The sequence below is a fragment of the Phyllostomus discolor genome, chromosome X (assembly GCF_004126475.2).
Source record: "Phyllostomus discolor isolate MPI-MPIP mPhyDis1 chromosome X, mPhyDis1.pri.v3, whole genome shotgun sequence".
Lineage (NCBI taxonomy): Eukaryota > Metazoa > Chordata > Mammalia > Chiroptera > Phyllostomidae > Phyllostomus > Phyllostomus discolor.
The window spans coordinates 86,823,041-86,841,984 of record NC_050198.1 but is presented as its reverse complement, the minus strand read 5'-3'; the positions used below and the strand labels follow the sequence as shown (position 1 = coordinate 86,841,984).

General features: G+C 41.0%; 1 protein-coding gene across 3 annotated transcripts; it reads right to left on the bottom strand.

The window, feature by feature from the left end:
• Positions 1-7,316: 7,316 nt before the first annotated feature.
• ZIC3 (Zic family member 3) lies at positions 7,317-18,712 on the bottom strand. Of its 3 annotated transcripts, XM_028523112.2 has the most exons (4): positions 18,683-18,707; positions 17,114-18,343; positions 15,856-16,019; positions 14,843-15,038 (listed from the first exon to the last, which is right to left on the bottom strand). In XM_028523112.2, the coding sequence occupies exons 2-4, from the start codon at positions 18,177-18,179 to the stop codon at positions 14,859-14,861; spliced, it is 1,410 nt and encodes a 469-aa protein (XP_028378913.1). In that variant the 5' UTR covers positions 18,180-18,343; positions 18,683-18,707; the 3' UTR covers positions 14,843-14,858. The 3 variants fall into 3 exon arrangements, with proteins under 3 accessions (XP_028378914.1, XP_035872352.1, XP_028378913.1); XM_028523113.2 differs by lacking the exon at positions 14,843-15,038 and adding an exon at positions 7,317-7,881 and having other exon boundaries at positions 17,114-18,712; XM_036016459.1 differs by lacking the exon at positions 14,843-15,038 and adding an exon at positions 7,889-9,131 and having other exon boundaries at positions 17,114-18,712.
• Positions 18,713-18,944: the final 232 nt, after the last annotated feature.

Here is an 18,944-nt window from a genome sequence, read left to right as displayed (position 1 = left end):
AGTTCCAAAGCTGTTAGAAATACCCTGGTTTGTCATACCTGGGTTCTCTTTAACATCAGGTTGGAGTTAAATGACACACATTTATTGAAAATTATTACAAATTTATTATATTTATTTCATTATTTGTCTCATTAAAAATTGTTCTGACACCTTTAGCAGAAAATGTGACATTGAAAACCACAAAAAACAATACTAAAAACATAAGAAATTGGAATATTTACAAAATAAGCCTAAAATTAGGAAACATACAACTAAAAATTGTACAGGTTGAGCTATTTTATTAGATGAACTGATTTTATAGAACTTAAAATTTTCAGGGAATTGTAACCTAGAAAAACAGAGCTAAAAAAATCCAGAAGCCACAGACAAAAATAGTACTTTCTCTCTAATTTTGTAAATTTTTCCTGCAAACACTATTTATTTAAACATCATTATAGTTTGTTCTCATGATAGAATAGACTTGATATGAATTAATGTACTCTTCTGAGGAAATGTTCATGTTTTGAAAACATATGGGACAAAAATGCACACACAAAGTTGAACATGTTTTTTTTTTCTTTTTGGAATGAGAAATAATTGGTTACTGCCAAAACAAAAATATAAAAATTAAATCAAGGGTACAATTCCCTTTTTGGAGTGAAAAAATAATCAATTACTGCTAAAATGCTTTTCTTTCACTCCTTCATTATTCTCTCATTTAGGTAGATTCAGTGAGTTTAGTTTTTATCTGACTGGAAACCAAAGCTTTTAACCAAGAAAAAGGAGAGCTTTTCAAAGCAGAATAGGAAAAAGAGAGGGTAGGGGATGTGGTTCTCAAAAGAGGGAAGATGTTGCCTTACAAAGCCCCCTGCCTTGCAAATTCCAACACACATGCCAATTTATTCCCATTCTCCATTCCTTACCATCAGTTAAAGCCTGGATCCTACATTAGAAACCCAGTTCAATGCACACTCCTGTTCTAGAACTCTCCTCGGGCCTACCCTAACCACAAGGAGGATGATACAGAAGAGTAGAGTGCTGTGCTCTTTTCCTACTTCCACCATTACTGCCCCCATTCTGTCTAAGCAGCTGGGGAAGAAGAGCCAAGGGCTGCATTTGGCATCTGTAGTTGAGTCACCAGGCACTATCGTGGTTCCATTGTCTGACTACATTGTGAGTTAAAGTTTAAATACAATAATTTTTTAAAACTTTCTGTGAGGTAATCCAGGGACTGATTCTAGAGGGGATAAATTGTGAGTTAGAATAACCTAAAACTTCAAAAGCAAATTTTGGAACGTAGCTTATTATTTGTTGGAACTACCTGTAATGAAAAGACTCAGCAGAAAGCATTCTGTAACTTAGAAAGTGCAGAGAACTAAACATCTCTACTAGATGCATTTGGTATTTTCTTTAATATAATGAAAAAAACAATCTTTTAGCATCTATAATGCTAATAGTTAATGTTAGAGTTGATTTTTTCTTCCAACTAAAACTATTGTAATGTCTGGCTAATAAAAGTACAGGGAAGGTGAAAGAATTATTGTTCTTACTCATTATAGACAAAGCTAGGGCATTATTTTCCGATTCAGGAAGTGCTAGGATTCTTAAGACAGCACAGTAGTTATATCATTACCATTTTTAATATATCATGATCATTGACACAGAAAGTTGCAGAAATATGGAGAAAGACTTTTGGCATAATTAATGGGAAATGATCAGAAATACAAAAAGGCTTGGGTTTTGCATTTAAGATAAATGTTAAATCAAACAAACACATGCTGAGGATTCTACTCCCTGATTGTAGATGCTAGTTTGTCCTCAGAATTACATCTATGTGTTTTTGAATGGTTGACAGTTCTGCTTTGGCAAAATGAAGCAGAGAGAATTTGAGACAATTGTCCACAGTGGAAAAAAAAATTGTCTCAGACAAAAGTCATTTTGAAGTTTATTAATTGAGCAGGCCATTTTGATATACTGACTCTTAAAAGACCATGGGTGAACACATAGATAAATTGATAGCAAAGAGTTTTGACATTCTCTGTAAAACAGTAATTCTAAAACTTTCATATATATCACTGCTTCTCGACCTTTTGGCATCAGATTCACCTGGAACACTTGTTTAAAAGGCATCCAGATAAGTCTGATTTGGTTTATCTGAGCTGAGTCTGAGACACATTGATACTGGCAACTCACAAGCCATTCATCAGGTAGCCTCCTTATCCTATAATTCTGTGGAAGTATATAAATAAGCAAAAACTAAAGTGCCAACTAAGTTGCATAGTATAATTTATATAAACAAACTTTGAGTTACTCAACACTCATTTATTGGTGGACATTGTGCCAAGCCAGAGACATGGTAGGTACAAAAGTCAGGTTTTTTGAAACATCCAGCTATCTGTATAATTCCTCACTTCATTTTGTCCTTATGAACACAATTGTCTGCACAATGCCAGAACATCCAGTAGATTTAATGAATCAACTAGTTTAAATATATACAATAACCTCGCCATTAATATTGAATGTTTTTTGAAAAGGCTGAAGTTTCGGCTTCAATTTGGTATAGCTACCCTAATGAAACCAAGGAATATAATTCAAAGCTTAAAGTAGGAAAGTTCCTAAAATGATCCTTAGATTGTGTCCTGAATTTAACCATTTAAGAGGGGTGAAAGCCTGTGACACACCACATATGATTGAGGTTAATGCTCAGCTTGAGGATCTGTGAGGTCCTCCACTTCTTTATTCTAGACAATACATTTAACAATCAAACATAACTATTCGAGATGCTCAATTTACAGTTAACACAGAAATTGTAATATTTTTATAGCACTGCATAAATGAGTTTTATCATCTATTTTATCTAAAGATTCTACCAGAAATTTCAGTTTTGCACACCAAACTACTGTGAACACACACTTTTAATCTAAATATAATGTATACATGTGCACACAGAACCATGACTTCTTTATTAAACACCACATATGTACCAAATAAGTTTTAATTTGTGTAGACTATAGAAGCAATCCTCTTCCACCCCAACAAAAAATACCAAAGGCCACACATTTAAAGAAATGATTGCAAATTAAAAACAAATGCACAATTGCTTTTTAAAAATAATTTAATCTTAATGAACATTTATGTTATATGTAGATGCTCAATTTAAAACACTTAAAAGCAAGTGTAGATTTGATAAAATATTTATTGGGTATCAAGATTTCATATTTATCAATTGTCAGTTGATTTTCTGATTTAATATTTACCCAATAGAAAACCATACTGGTTAAATATAAATTCAAAGTTTATTTTATAGTTTTTATTTTAAAATAGGGAAGTGCTTATTGGCCTGTGTTCGGATTTTCAAGTACTATATTCCAAATATTCATTCACTTATTTTAAGTGATTACAGCATTAATGGAAGCATTTGGACCTAAATTCAGTGTTCAAATAGCTGTATTATGCAATTAGTCAATATGCAATTATAGGGAATCTAATGGAGCCAAATGCAAGCAATCCAGACACATGCAAACTGGAGATTAAGACATTCTCAGTTTTATGCATATAAGCAAATTATCCAGTTAAACGAGGCTCACTAAAGTATGAATTGCATCCATTTTTAAGCAGTTCAACCAGTGAATTTTCATTTCACCAGTTCGGAGAAATGCCTTAAAGCTTGGAAACTTTTCAACACTGTGAAGGTGGTGTGAAGTTTTAAGTACCCATAGCAAAAACAACAACAAAAAAAGATGTCCTTAATAGTTTTCCCTAATTAGGGCTTCTTTTCCCTCCTGTACTCAACTTCTTTCATAATGATGTCTTCTCAGAAAGTCACTTCCGGGCAGTCTCATTCACAAGATTAAATCTAGTGCCTTGGACATAAACACTGTGTTTAAGTGTTCAATAATGTAATATTCAATGGAAGAAGCTTCATTTCACATCTTTGATATACCCTCAAATCAATCTTTAAAACCATGGAAGGCTCAGAAATGATCAAGTAATAGACACTTGATGGAACAGATGCACAGATGCTGTGCTGGAAGAAAAGACAAATGCTGAAGTGCATAATGATTCTGAAAAGATTTCTTCATCAAACATGTCATTTGTTTGAAAGTCCAGAGCTGTTGGCATCAGATGTGAGATATCAGCTTGTTAGCAAAGTGAAACATGATGGCTGCTAGATACTGGCAATTGATGAATCAATTGAAATCACTAATGTTGCTAAACTGAATGTCTTCCTTTAATATATCAATGGTCAGAAGTTAACGGAATACCTTCTGTTTTGGGTTATCACCACATCCAATAAGATGTTACATTTCAGTAGGTATCCTGGCTAAATATTTTTTTAAGAATAGTGAAGCTTCCAAAGAAATGTTATCAGCTGGCCTACCAATTACAAACTCTGCTGATGATTAGCTGTAAAAATATGAGTGTAGCTTTTCTGTGTAAGTTCTGGCTGGGTAACATTAGTGAATCATTTGTAAACAGTTTTTATGCACTAAATTTCTATCAAAATGTTAAAATTCATTTATTTATCTATACCACAAATAGTTTCCTATTATTGACTCTGGGCCATTTACAGAGAAAGTTGTTGGCAATAACATTTTTATCATTTCACTCATGAAGTTTCTGGTGACCAAAAGACTGTTCCCCTAAGGAAAGCGCAATAAAAGGCAACAGGAGCAAGAATACTTCTCTAAAAATCTATAAATTTGTTCTTCAGCCCCCACCCCGCACCCCCATCACTGTTCTATGGGAAGACTGTACTGACTGACTGACTTGATCCTTCAGACTACAGAGTGAGTGCACCTATAGGAGAATATATCCACAGGAGGCACTACAGCACTACACTAGCTATCATTATTGAAACTGGTCATTTAATATAACTTTGCTTTTACTAGGTAACACACACAAAATACTTAACATTTAAGTTTAACACAGCTGACCCATACATTTAATAGGGTAGGGTCAGTCACTAGCTGGTGTGGCTCAGTGGATTAAGTGCTAGCCTGTGAACCAAAGGGTCACCGGTTGGATTCCGAGTCTAGGGCACATGCCCCCAATAGGGGGTGCACGAGAGGCTACCACACATTGATGTTTGTGTCCTTCATTTTCTCCCTCCCTTCCCCTTTGTGTAAACATAAATAAAATCTTAAAGAAAGAGAGAGACAAAGGAAATAATGAAAAGTCTCCAAGGCCTCTGTGCAAAAGCCATTATCATTCAGCAGTACAAACTCTCTGGGAATCTCCAGGTCCCCAAAATTGGTGGGAAGGAAAAAAATACTCATACTCACCACTCAGTTCATCTGAGAAGAGCTTAGCGTATTGCTGTTTTTGTTTTGTTTTACTGCATAAATCGACCTATAACTGAGAAAAATATATTTCATAATGCTATAATACAGCATTTCTACACTTTCCATCCAGCCTCAATTTTCTTATTATAAAATAATCAGGGTATCTTTTTAAAACATAATAAAACCAAAAGTATAGCTTTAAAGTAATAATCCTGGTAGCTGTTGCTTGCTTTGTTTTTTATCTTGAGTGAGGCCATCACCTAGGGAGTCCATAAAATTATTCCAAGGACGCTGACATTGGTCAAAACATTCCAGGGACTCCTCTTTGGGAATTGCTTTCAGAGCTACCTTTCAAGATCCACAAGAAAATCAGTCTCATTATTCTGTAGTCTCACCCATGTAATAATAACATAAATTTAGTAGCCGGAAACAGAATTATTTAACATGTCATAAAACTTAATCTTTTAAATGCAAATACCAATCTTCACATTATAGAATTGTCACTTAATGTAAATATAGTAAGAATAAGGTTGTTGATTAAAAGTTTTATCAAATCAAAGTAAACCATTAAATTACTATGTCTACATATTTTAAGTACACAACTTATTTTTATCTAAGCATAAATGTATTTACTAGAAGATAATGAAAAACAGGCATTTAATAACATTTTAATTGTGTATGTTTAAATATTCATAGCTATGTTTATATACCCACATGCCTGATCTAGTGATTATGCTTATGAAATGCTATATTTCTTATATGCCCTTAAGTCTGCATCTCTTTTATAAAGACTGCATTTTCACTCCAGTACAAATAACTATAAGTTTTTAGTAAAATATTCCATAAGATTAAAAATAAGAAATTTTACCCAAAGCAAAAATCAAAAGCTACCTACAAGAGGAAAAGAAGGGAAACGACATCTGTTCACAGATGATTCTGTGCCAGGCTCTTTGTGGGTATTTTCTTGCTTAATCCTTAGAATAAACTTAGGAGGTATTATTATTACAATGCAGCTGACTCATGCACAACTTTGTAGTTTACCTTTCTAAGGGCTTTAAAAATAACCCCATTATAATACTGTGCTGTCTGTGTGAAAGAACAGCTCTTTTTCTTAAAAACAAAAAAAAATTACCAATATTGTTATAGGGATACAAAAGTGTCAAGTTTTAGGGATCTAAGAATCAATGGATTATAGTTTTTCTTAACTGGCCTATATTCCTACTCCAAAATAAATGAACATAACAAATCAGGGAGAGGTGAGTAGTTTTCCCTTTCCTTAAAAATGACAGTATCATCAGTCTACATAGTAGAAATTTTAATAAAACTGGATCTAAAAAACCTGTAGGAATATACTCTATCAGCCTGCAATTTGGTAATACCTCATCATGGCATAATCATGCTTAATAAATAGAATGATGACCACTCACAGATTAGGGATGTTAAATTTAAAATGAGACATTAAGTATCTAGAGTTCCAAGAATCTTTCTGAAATGTCTTCATCTTGTCTAACACTGCAGTCAATTAATGACAACTTGTTTTTAATAACATCTATATTCCACAATTCTGTAAGTGTTCTAATCAATGGTTGCAAATTATCTGCCTCATAAACTACTTTGGGGCTTCTAAATAATGTACATGTAATGTGCTATGCTGCAATGCCTCCTCTCCAGAGGCCTCCCTTTCGCCTTTGAGGTTATCTTCAGCTTTGTCTTTCTCTTTCTCACTCAAGTAGTGGTGTTCAAATGCTCTTTTTTTCTCTCAAAACCCCTTCCTGCAGTTCTTCCTTCTAATCACCCTAATCAATCCTTGACTCTGAATTCTTCCCCTGACCTCCCCAGCACCTGGTGAGTTCCTCCAGGAAAAAACTGAGAGGTCAAAACAGTTGGTTGGGATTTGTTCAGTGGGTTTTTTTTTTCCTCAAAATTTATTGCTCAGGGAATTCCCAGATATATTTTTAGAAATATGAATAGAATAAAAATTGTCCCACTTCAACACGTTAATCAAGGTTATTTAGAGGCTATAGTCACTGTAATAAGACAATAATCACAAAATAATTTTAATGGTTTTATTTAGGTCAAACAACAGCTGTAGGGATCCTGGGTATTCCTTTTTGAACACAAACATGAAATTAATAAAACAAGTGTTCATGTTTCTAAGTTTAAAACACTTTGGTTTACATGATGAACGCAGATATTTGAAAGAGATTTTGGACAAGGTCAACACAATGCATGAGATAATACATACTGGGTTATAAATTAGACCACTCTTCACCTCCATCCTCTAATTTATAAATCTCAGGGGGGACTTTTTTGTTTTTTCATTTCACAAAAGATTGCTCAACACAGAATGAAATACACCGAAAGAAGAAAATAGTCTTTTTATACCTAGGGAAAAAGCTACTACTCTTAAAATGATCACTTCAAGGTAACAGACAATCAAATTGATGTGGTTTTCTTTGAAACCTCATCGGTAAATCATTTCTTGCACAGTAGGTTCGGCATTAACCCTGCATTTAGCATAGGTAGTGTTACAGAGGTCTGGCTGCTGCAAACCAACGTCAGTATCAAGTTCTTCGTCAGGAATTAGAGACTGTCCCGGATACCAAGCAGGACAACACTGGCAAAAAAAAAAAAGTGAACTGCAGATAGCTCCAAATAGGCTACATTTACTTTTAGAAAAATTTCATAAAATGTTACTGGATATTTTGTTTTAAATGCTAGTTTATAATAAAACATTATGGAATCTGTTATTTTTTAACATTTTATGTACAAATGGTCTTTACATAGGTTGTTTTAATAACACATTAGATAACATATACATCCTATTGGAGATCAAACATTATAAACCTGCCACCTGGTGAAGGCTATTTTTATAGTATTGTAAAGCTCACATTTCTCTCTATTCATCAAATTTGTAAACAGACTGAACTGGCACCACATTAAAAAATACAAAATTGTTTGCTTTGGTAGATAATTTTTTAAAGCAAGATATTTTCTTTAGCTTTAACAGATTTTTTCTTTCAAAAGAGGAATTCCTCTAATCTTATTCAAAGTTTTGTTCCTAAACTACTATTAGTTCAAATGCTGTGAACACTCCATTTAAATGCTTTCTGCAAAACTAAGTGTTTTTCAAGCTGTAAATTTCCATAGTAATCATACAAACCAAACCTCAGTGGGGAAAGCAGTGCCCTTTGGGGTCATCATTATAAAAAAATTGAGTTCTACTAATTTATCATTCTCCGGTTTAGCAGAAATTCCATTCACTTAACTCCTATGAAAGTCAACCAGACTTTTACCATATCAAATGACCCAAAGAACACCACAGGTATCCAGGGGAGTCAGTTCAGCAGTGCATCTTTAGCTTGATTTTAAAGTCAATTTAAGAGAAAATCTGGGTTCTGTAGTTCTTAGAGACAAACTACCTAACCAGTAGCTCAAGTTTTTTCAAATGAATGAACATTTCACTTTCCACTCTTTTGGTACCAAGAGCTTTTACCCAGGAAAAATCTCAAATTTCAGAGTTTGAACTACAGCTTAGAAAAATAAGTATACAGCAAGCGCCATCTACTTCCTTTGATCTCAAAGATGTCAGTACCATAGTCCATCGAGGGGATAGAAGGGAGTGGCTGAGCACAGGAAGGAAACTTCACCCAAAGGGGAAAAAAAGAGAAAGATCTGTTGGGTGGCAATTTCAAAACAAGTTTCCAAACTGTCTGCAGTCCCTTTGACTTGAAGGAATCACACATAAGAAAAGGGCAGAAAATACTACAGAGCATGCTTATTTTAATTGCTCAGGGGTTTCCAGCAAAGCGCGACAACTTAAATGCATATTCCAAATTCTTGCTCCAAAGCCGTATTCTTTGTGCACTGAAAAGGAGGAAAGACAACCTCATCAATTGTTCTCTGCAGATAAAGGCGCTGTTTTGCAGATTTCCCCCAGATCTAGGCCAGCTTTGCTAATGACTTGCCCACCCACCTGGGGGCCTCCCCAAAGTGACCTAAAGGAACTGCCCCAAACCTTCAGGAACCCAAATACTTGATAGTGGACAGCCCCGAAAAAGTTGCCTTTTCGCGTAACTGTTGGCCTTCACGAACACCCAAGGCGAAAGAATTTGTGCCGCTTATTTTCCTATAGGAGCCGGAGGTCAATAACCACAATCTTTAATCCCACATTTTAGTGAATCTGTAGCATTTTTCGGCGGAGAAAACACGAGTTCAAGATCCAAGAGCTACCAGGAGTTCTTTCACACGCAGCATTAAGGCAGTTACGCAAAAGGGGAATGAAAGCTTTACAGATTGTGGCCTTTTTAATTTTAAGGTAAAACCAGCAGTTGTTAAAGAACACATAAGAGCTTCAACAGAGACATTTTTCATAGGCCCACGTTTAAATGAGATGTGCAGAAAACGGGGGCCCGGGCAACGTGGTGAGTTCAAAGTCGAAATGGCATGCCTGTGTTGATAACCTGGGCCATTTTATTTGGAAATGGTGCCTACGTACTCGCTTCATGGGCCTTGCCATTGTCCTATAACACAGCGTGTGCCCACTCATTGGCATTTTTAAAGGGTGGAAAGTGCTGTGGAATTCCGACCTGTACACGATAAGTCAAAATGGCATTCCCAGCCCATGAGGGCTGTTTTAAGTCGGGACGGGAAGGTGGGTTGGCCTCTGGCAGGTTTCACATCCAAGTCCCCCTGGGAACCCCAACCCCCAGAAGGCTCTCCAACTTCTCACTCCCAAAATGCCCTGGAAGAACTTATTTGCTTCCGCGTGTTTTTGTTTTTTAACAATTTTGTGTGCGGCCACCACGACCTACATTCTTCTGCGGGACTCTGTGAACTGGGGAATAACAAGAGCTTAAACCACACAACAGTTCTGCAGCTCACAGTCTGAGCTTTGCTAAGCTCCGCGGGGGTTCGCATGCGGCCGCCATGTTCACAACTCAAAAGCCGCCCCCAAATCGACCCCCCTTTTCCTACATGCCTCTTTTTCTCTTCCCTTGCGGCTCAGCAGAGTCCGCGGGGCAGTAAAGGCACTTTCAACTTTGCCCTCCACCACCTAGCAGCAAAATCCGACTCGACGGCTGAGGGGTGTGCGCCTGCGCGGGGCGAAGGTGCAGGAGTGGGGAGGGGCAGTGACTTGAAAAAGCTTGAGCTACGGGGAACGGGGGAGGGGTCGGGGCCCGGACCGAGCCTCTGCTTTCCTGCCTGCAGGTCCTTGCTCGGCCCTGGCCCGGCTCTCACAAGTGCACGCTAAAAACCCACTTCAAAGTCTGTTCTCCCCGCAGGGGCAGCCTCTCGCACGGGCCCCCAACCAGGTCCGGGGCCTCGCCAATCCTTACAATCCCTAACACTGCTAAGAGACCAGAGGACCAAGGTAAAGGACACTCGCTAAGAGCCCCGGGAACTCAGAGCAGTTTTCGGGTGTACAAGTACCTTCCTCCTTCTCCTCCTCCCACCCCCGCCTTAAGAGGAGGAATGGCACACAAAATTTGTAGCCAGCGTTATGCCGTGCCTTCGGAGCTCACCATTGTTTGGGCTCCTATTGACCCTAGGCCCGGATTAGGCAGCGGCTGATTCCTGCTTTACATCCCAGTCGGCCTAATGACGCCGGGAGGTGATGGGGCGCGAAGCGCCCTCGGAGCCCAGGCGACCGCCGGCTTACAGCGCCGAGGGCCCAGTAGGTGGAGGTCAAAGGGTCAGCGGGCCGAGGCCGCCTGAGAATCCACCGTAGGAAATGAGGTCCACCCCTGCCCCCGCCCCGCTCCCAGCTCCAGCTTCTACTTGTGTGGACGGAGAATCTGGACGCCCCTGCGAGGAGCCTGAAAGACTAGCAGAGCGGGAGTCCTGCCATCCAGAACGCCTGGTCTCTTCGCGGGCAAATCCTGACTACACACTTGAGCCTCGACGGTCAGATATTTCAAGAGAAATATCAGGCCCGCCTACCAAGCGGAGAACCGCTCTTCAGGGGATGGGCACGCCAGTGGCAATTCTTTGAGAAACCTAAGTGGAAAGATACCCTTAGACTTTTTTCTCTTGTTTGGATGGGGCGGGTAGTTATACAAGGGATGAGAGGGAGCCAGGAGAGGAGGAGACAGCAGGCAGTGAGAAGGGGGAAGGGCAAGGGAGTCCTGGACCCAACTTTCCTGGGAGGCTTTGTGAACAGAGGCTGTCCCCACTGGCTCTCCAACCTTGGAAGTAGCTAAAACTGACTACCCTGCTTAGCCCGGACCCAGATCTTTAACCTTCCAAAGTAGATGAACGACAAACTTCTGTGTTGAAGTATATACCTCCCCCTTCCCCACCCAAAAGTAGAAATCTTAAGCTAAACGCCCACTTTGGAAGATAGTGGACTTTTTAACAAAGTTCTTACCAGGAGCAAGAATGAAATTCGAGGTAGACTACTTAGACTCAGAACCTAACTAACATTCATGGTTTCCACAGATCCATCTTTAGGATCGCAAGATTTTGTTTGGGGAGTGGGTGAGGATGCTTATTCTTTTAAGATATTTTCTGAAAATTCAAGAATATAAATATACACTCTCAGATTCAAATTATAGGAAGGAAATCTGTGAAAAGTGTCCTACTAGTAAAATGAGTTTTTCTCGGGGGAGAGAAGGCGGGGACGGGACATAGACTATTTGCTATTTAACAAATATGATGCTACACCCAAATTAGAGGAAATTGTGTAGGGGGCAAAACTTTTTCATTATCTTAATATTGTTATCATCATTGTCAATTGGCATTTTCTCCTGTTAGAACACAGTGCTTTACAGTAGAATTTTTGGTAAAACAATTTCAAGCCTACTCAGGAACGATGAAACTCTTCTTTACGTCTCCTAAGAAGATATTTAATATATGTAATGGGAGTGGGGGTGAAGCAAGTTTCCAAAAATCTTGCATCAAACCCTCCACTCTACTCCCATTTAAGGTTAGGTTTAAGTTGGGGTGGGGTGAAGAAATTCATGAAGAAAACAGTGAACTGTTGAAGTTCACTTAATATTTCAGAAAAAAAAAAACTGTTCTATTTAGATTTTAGTTAGAATATATTCACACCCAATCTTGTGAACATACACTTTCTGAAAATTTGCTGACCATTTAAAACACTCTCTGGTGTGAAGTGAAGGAAAAATCCTGAAATAGGAATTTGCTCCAGCACCCTCAATGTCAAGGTCAAGAGTGGAATGTCTGGGTTAGGAGTGGTATGGCAGACTGACTGACCAGGTTACTTGCTCCTCACTTGTGAAGTCATCCCAATCTCTGTTCATGTTACTCAGGCCCTTGCCTTTTCTACTGGTAGAGGAAAATGAAAAACAAAAAAAAAAAACAACAAACAAAAACAAAACAAAACTCCATTCTCCACAAACAAAACATTTCATCCAAAGGAGTTTACAATTAGAAACTGTTAATAATTGTCTGTTGATAAGCTTCAGTAGGTAACTTAAAATATACTGCTTCAACTGTATCCAGGGAATTAAAATTTCTTTTAATCATCAGTTCTCTGAGCATGTCAATTTAAGGTTGATTTATTTAAACGTTTGAAAAAATCAGGCACCAAATACAAAAATGTTATAAATAAGATGTGCCAAGACTTTATTTCTTCAAAAATAACAATAAACAGAATTCTAGAATTCAAAATGATTATTTATATTACCAAATTGACTGCCACCAGAAAAACCTAGAGCATTGTCCTTTCAAGAGAAGGTACTTAAGCCTATTCATTACATTTCTAAATTCTTTACAATTCCTTATCTCCAACATTCTATTAACTGATTTGCAAGCTGGTTATTCATGCAGAAATTGGGCTCTCAATATTAAACAGCACCCTCATTTATTTAAAAAAGTCTCAATACTATACCCACTCCAGCCCCCCAAAATAGTAAGCAGATTTTTTTCATATAACTGTAAAACAACTGTCTGTCTAAATGAGTTGTTTCACTGAAGATTAAATGGATTGTTAATATTTTATCACAAACCAAACAACCATTTTTCATTGTTATTGATTTTAATGGAAACAATGCTCTTAACATCTTTGCCTACAAACCATGAACTTTAAAAATACATATTTTGCAAATGTTTTCCTTTCCATAATATAATTTCAGAACTGCTGTAGTTATCACACTGCTATAAAATGTTATGAATAATTGTGAAAATTATTGATTATATACAGCAAAATACATCCCTTTGCCTTCCAAATTTATAAATGGACTATGGTTTTTTTAAGCACTTTAACCATAGTAAGCACGGCTCAACTGGCCTTATTCATCACCACTGTTTCAGACATATGCTTACTTTTGAAAATATATAGATAGCTAAATAGATTTGATAGATTAGATAAATCATAGATACAAACATATGTGGGTATATGGGTGATCTCTTGACAGAATAGACAGACATTCATCCTGCTACAATGTTCATTTTTATGTAAGGCAATAAAAAACTAAGGGACATAAAACTCATTAGGTAACTTTATGTTTATATATGTAGGTCAGGGATGATTAAATCCAGTTCCCAGTCTTTGAAGTACAAGATTGAGATGTCATGGCCACTAACTGAATTGATCAGTAATATTTGACTTGCATGCCAAAAATCTGGGACAAACATATTTAAACTTGCAGTTAAAGAACCATCTGAGCTACAGATAAAGAAAGGAGGGTCTTCCCAGGTGAAAACTGACAATGTAAGGAATCTATACCATAGTAGAAAAATAATTTAACAATTTAAAAAAGGGATCTGAGTGAGTTATAAATACCAACAAACAAGATTCATCTGCTCACGTCTCCTCTTTGTAGGAGGCTGTTACAAAACAAGAGAAAGGAGTCAGTGGTTCAAAAATTGTAAATTTTGTTCTTCTTTCAAAACAATAAAATTTAATGCTAAAGCAGTTATAATCAAAAGCTGTACAGAATTTGTTAGAAAACATTTATCCATAAATATTGTTCAGTTCCCGGCACTTGTAGCAATAATTAAATTACAACGATAAATATGGCATCAATGGATATGTATTTACAAAAAAAGTTATTACAAAGGCAACTGTATACTAAATGTCACAATCTGTGTAGAGTAACATCACATCCTCAGGCTGAAAAATACTGAACAACAGTTTTGACCCCATTAGACAAAAATACATTCACAAGAGTAATGCTTTGAGGAAAAGTTCAAGACATAACAGGACTTTGGCACGGTTTAAGACTGAGAGTTTAAACAATCACCACTAAGGAGAAGAATTTTCATCAGTTTAACATCTCCACCACCAATCCTTCTATAACTTCCTCTCAGGAAATAGGACAAATGTTAAAATGAACTGAAGGAGTTTAGGTATGGGATGTGCAGAGCAAGAGAAAGTGGAGGAAAAAGCAGTGAAAATATTTTTTAATCCTTCACATGTGAAAACATATTTCCTAATCCTGAGAAAAGGGCATAGCTACTTTTGGCTCTTACCCAGAAACCTTCCTGGACAATTGCAATTAACAAGATATAGCCCTATTTATGGCCTCTTGCCTTAAAACTCCATTTCCATTTGACTGGTCTCACTTTTCTTTTAAAAATGCATTTGGTCCATTCTATGGTTAACAGGGTTTGTGTTTGTATTTGTCCTCAGACGTACCATTCGTTAAAATTGGGAGGAAGTCCAGGGTTGTGGCTGGTGCTAGTTTGAACTGCAGAAGGGGTTTTAGTGGTATCTTTACTGTTTGCAGAAGCTATAGCGGGTGGAGTGGAAGATTCATAGCCTGAACTGGCAGCAGGGGAGGAATCTGACCCTTGAGATTCATGAACCTAAAATTAACATGTATATATTATAATGAATATAATTCCAACTGGCATTGTGCAAGCAAAAACAAGAGCAGAATTTGAGCACTGTAAGAACAAAACAGCCCAATGACCCACTTAAAAGAGAAACGCTGCTGATTTTGTTTGTTTTTAATTTCCGTATTACCAACGTCTAGAAAACCCGGAGATGTTCCCCAACAAAACAGTTTCAATCCTAATATTGGCATATGGAAGAAGAATAAGGCACTGTTTTTTTTATTCATGCCCCTCCATAAATGTTTTCTCCGCAGATGGAGTGGGACAAACACTTAGTCTTTTGGGGCCCTATAAAATACTCCGGACCCAGGTTTCACCAAGCCCGGTTTGGCTTGGGAAAGCAGGTACAGAGGAAGATGGCACAAGCACCCTAGGCGCTGCTAGGTCTGACATAAATGCGTGGGAATCAGACCTCGCTTGTCAGCTTTATTGTTTTATGGGAAGCTGGAGAGCGAATGAACCACCCACCCCCGGGTTCGGCGCGGGCACTCTAGTTTCCTACTCCGGACTGAACTGGGAAGAGGCAGCCCCGACAACCTCAAGTCCTGGCGAGCTTGGTTAGAGCTTCCCAGTAAACAACCAATTGTTCCCTCCGCTCCCTCCTCCTCCCCACAGTATTCTTCCCCACCCCACTCCGGGTCCCCAAAATGGGTCCTAGGTGTTATGGCTGGAGCAAATGGGATTTAAAGTGGAGAATACAGGTGGGCAGCACTGGCGCTTCAGTTCCGCGGCCCGATATTGGGCCGAGTATTTATAAACCGCCGACCGCTAATAAAGAGGTAATTACCTTCATGTGCTTGCGCAGAGAGCTCGGGTGAGTGTAGGACTTGTCACACACTTTGCAGATATAGGGCTTGTCCGAGGTATGCACGTGCATGTGCTTCTTGCGGTCGCTGCTGTTGGCAAAGCGCCTGTCACAGCCTTCAAATTCACATTTGAAAGGTTTCTCACCTGCAAAAGGCAAAAACGCAAAGGGGGGGAAATATGGTCAGGGCCAGGAGCTTCCTAGAGCCGAACAGCGGAAAACGGAGCGCCCCGGGATCTTCCTGGAGAGGGAGTGCCGAGTGGAAGCGGCTGCAACATCTCTTTTCCCTGGAGAAAAATGGAGAGCGCTGGTTAAGCTCTTGGTTTTGGGGAGTGATGGGCGGGGGTGGGGCAGGACTGGCTCACAACCTGCCGGTCCCTTTGTTCTCGCGCAGGATGGGAAAGCCCCAGGCTCCTCCAAAGTTCCCCCTAAGTTGTACTTGTACTCTACCCGGCCCACAGTTCCCAAATCCCAGCCACATTCTGCCACTACCTAGGAAATGTAACCAATCCCCGGCCGCACAATGGACCTGGGACAGGACAATCCGGTTCAGTTCCTTCTTTGTACCAGTTAATTTGCCTCTTTCAAATGCAGCGATTTTGCTAAGCCAGTTTTAAAAATCTTGAGTCGTCGTACTTAACCTTCAGAAAGAAAACTATATAAATCCAGGGACTCCAGACAGTTTACAAGATGTTCAGAGCAAGCCACGAAACTGTGATGCCTTTTCTACGTTAGGTTTCCTCCCGAAGGACTGAATCGAACCTGGAACTCCAAATAAAAATAGTTTGACAAAGGTATTAGTCATTTAATTAGGAGATATGCCAATCACGGGTTAAAAAAGAGCGGAAGTAACCGAAAGTTAGCTTTCATTAGCATTTCTATGGTTGCCTTTCCCGAATGTGTGCCGAAAGCTAAATCGCTTGTAAGCAATACGCTCTCAACACAATCGGAGTCCCTTCATAGTAACCCAGAAAGGGGGACAAAAAGAGGCGGCGCCAGTTTGTTCCTGGGTGCCAGAAGTTTCCAATTAGGTTTTGAGATGGCAGAGCAATGTGCCCGAGAAGTTAGAAGTGGGCAAAAGCGCCACAGGGCGAGAAAGGCAAGAGATAGAGGGACACTGACAGCGCTTCCTTTCCAAAACCCCTGGAGGCGCCACCCCTCTCTCTTGCCCTCAAGCTGAAGGTCCGCTCCTCCGAGCTGCGCCGCGGTGAATCCCGGGATCCCTGCCCTTCTCCCTTACCTGTGTGGGTCCTCTTGTGGATCTTGAGGTTTTCGGAGCGGGCAAAGATCTTCCCGCAGCCCGGGAAGGGACATGGGAAGGGCTTTTCGCCTGTGTGCACTCGAATGTGGTTGACCAGTTTGTACTTCGCCTTGAATGACTTTCCCTCGCGGGGGCACTCCTCCCAGTAGCAGACGTGGTTGTTCTGTTCCGGGCCCCCCACATGCTCCATAGTGACGTGTGTCACCAACTCATGCATGGTGCTGAAGGTCCGGTCGCAGCTCTTCTTGGGTCGGCTTAGCTGAGTCTCGTCGATCCACTTGCACGACAGCTCCTGCTTGATGGGCTGCCGCATATAACGGAAGAAGGCGCCAGGTCCGTGGTGGGCCGCCACGTTCACGCCCATGTTCATGTTCATCGGGCTGTAGTTTGGAAACTGTGCGCCCGTCGTGTAGGGATCCGTGCGCGGGCTGGCCACCGTGCGGTATGGATCTGCACGTCCAAACAGCTCCCCGCGAAGACCCAGGTGGACCTGGTTGTTGTCCACGTGCCCTGTAGGTGACGGGTGCCCGGCGCTCTGCTCATGCAGCCCGGGGAAGAGTAGATAACTTGGGGGTTCGGGAATACCAGCTGGAGCGTGGAGACTGCTCGCCGAACCCGCGAACAGCGCGTGCTGCCCGCCACCTGAGGCTGCCTCGCTGAGCCCGGAGCCACGCTGGCGGAACAGAAAGTCGCGCGTGGAATTGAAGGCGGCGGAGGCGGCACCGCCGTAGCTGGGCACCTGGCTGGTATGGTGATGATGGTGATGATGGTGGTGGTGGTGGTGATGGCCCAGGGCATTTGCGTAACCCGAACCCTGCGGCGTGAACGCAGAGCTCTGGCCAGAAGATAGATCGTGAGCTGCGGCTGGGCTCAGCTTGAAGGCAGCGGCGGCGGCGGCGGCGGCGGCGGCGTGGGGCGAGTCCCCGAAGGGACTCAGCCCCATGCCCGCCGGCTCGCGGTTGGGCATTTCGTGGTGGCGCGGCGCGCCGAAGCTGCCCACTCCGAGCCCGGGGAACTGTGGACCTCCATCCAGGAGCATCGTCATGGGTGGGGCGTTCTGGGTACAGGCGACCTGGCTGCAGAGAGCGAAGGTGCGGGTGAAGAGACCTCCGAAGTGCTGTAATCGGAGAGGGGTGGCGGCGGTTGGACACTGCCGGGAGACCCCCAAGGCAGTACCAGGGGCTGCAACTTTCCGTCGCTGCGAGTCTCCTGCAGAAGGATAGGAGGGAGGAGGGGAAATAGAAGAAGCTGGAGTAGGGAGGAGGGGGGTAGAAGGATGGGAGGGAAAGGGATGAGAAAGACTCTAGGACTAGATCTGGTTTAACAAAGTAAAAGGCGCGCACAAAGAAAAATAAGCAAAATAACAAGTGGAGGGCGGAGTTTGTCAATCCTGTCCCACGCACCCCTCCTCTCCCCGAGAGCACAACCGCGGGGCCAGGAGGCTCCCTCCACACGGGTCTGCAGCCCGGGCTGAGCTAAATGGCAGAGCCGGTTCGCGACCGCCGGGCGGGCAGTAGGCAAGAGGCAGGCTCAGTCCGCGCCGCTCACCGCGCGAGTCCCAGCCTCCTTGCCTCCTGAGTAATGTCCTTGGACTGATAAAGTCAATCACTCACTCCTTTCACATAAACAGAGCGGGAGGCCACTCAGCGCTCGCCAATGGGAAGCCAGCTGGCCCGCGGTCACCTGACCCCCGGCCCTGCAGCCCATTGGCCACCGCTTCACTGATTGGCAGAGCGGAGTGGGGAACATGGCAGCCGCGGTCCAGCGACCACCTCTGATTGGACCGTGACCAGGCGTTTGGCAGGTGAGG

Bases quoted from the DNA above. Each gene is read 5' to 3' on its own strand.
- ZIC3 (XM_028523112.2), bottom strand. From the start codon at position 18,179: ATGACGATGCTCCTGGATGGAGGTCCACAGTTCCCCGGGCTCGGAGTG. The intron at 16,020-17,113 runs GTAAGGGAGAAG...TGCCTTTTGCAG, and splicing joins CCACAAGAGGACCCACACAG to GTGAGAAACCTTTCAAATGT. The intron at 15,039-15,855 runs GTAATTACCTCT...TGTTAATTTTAG, and splicing joins CTCTGCGCAAGCACATGAAG to GTTCATGAATCTCAAGGGTC.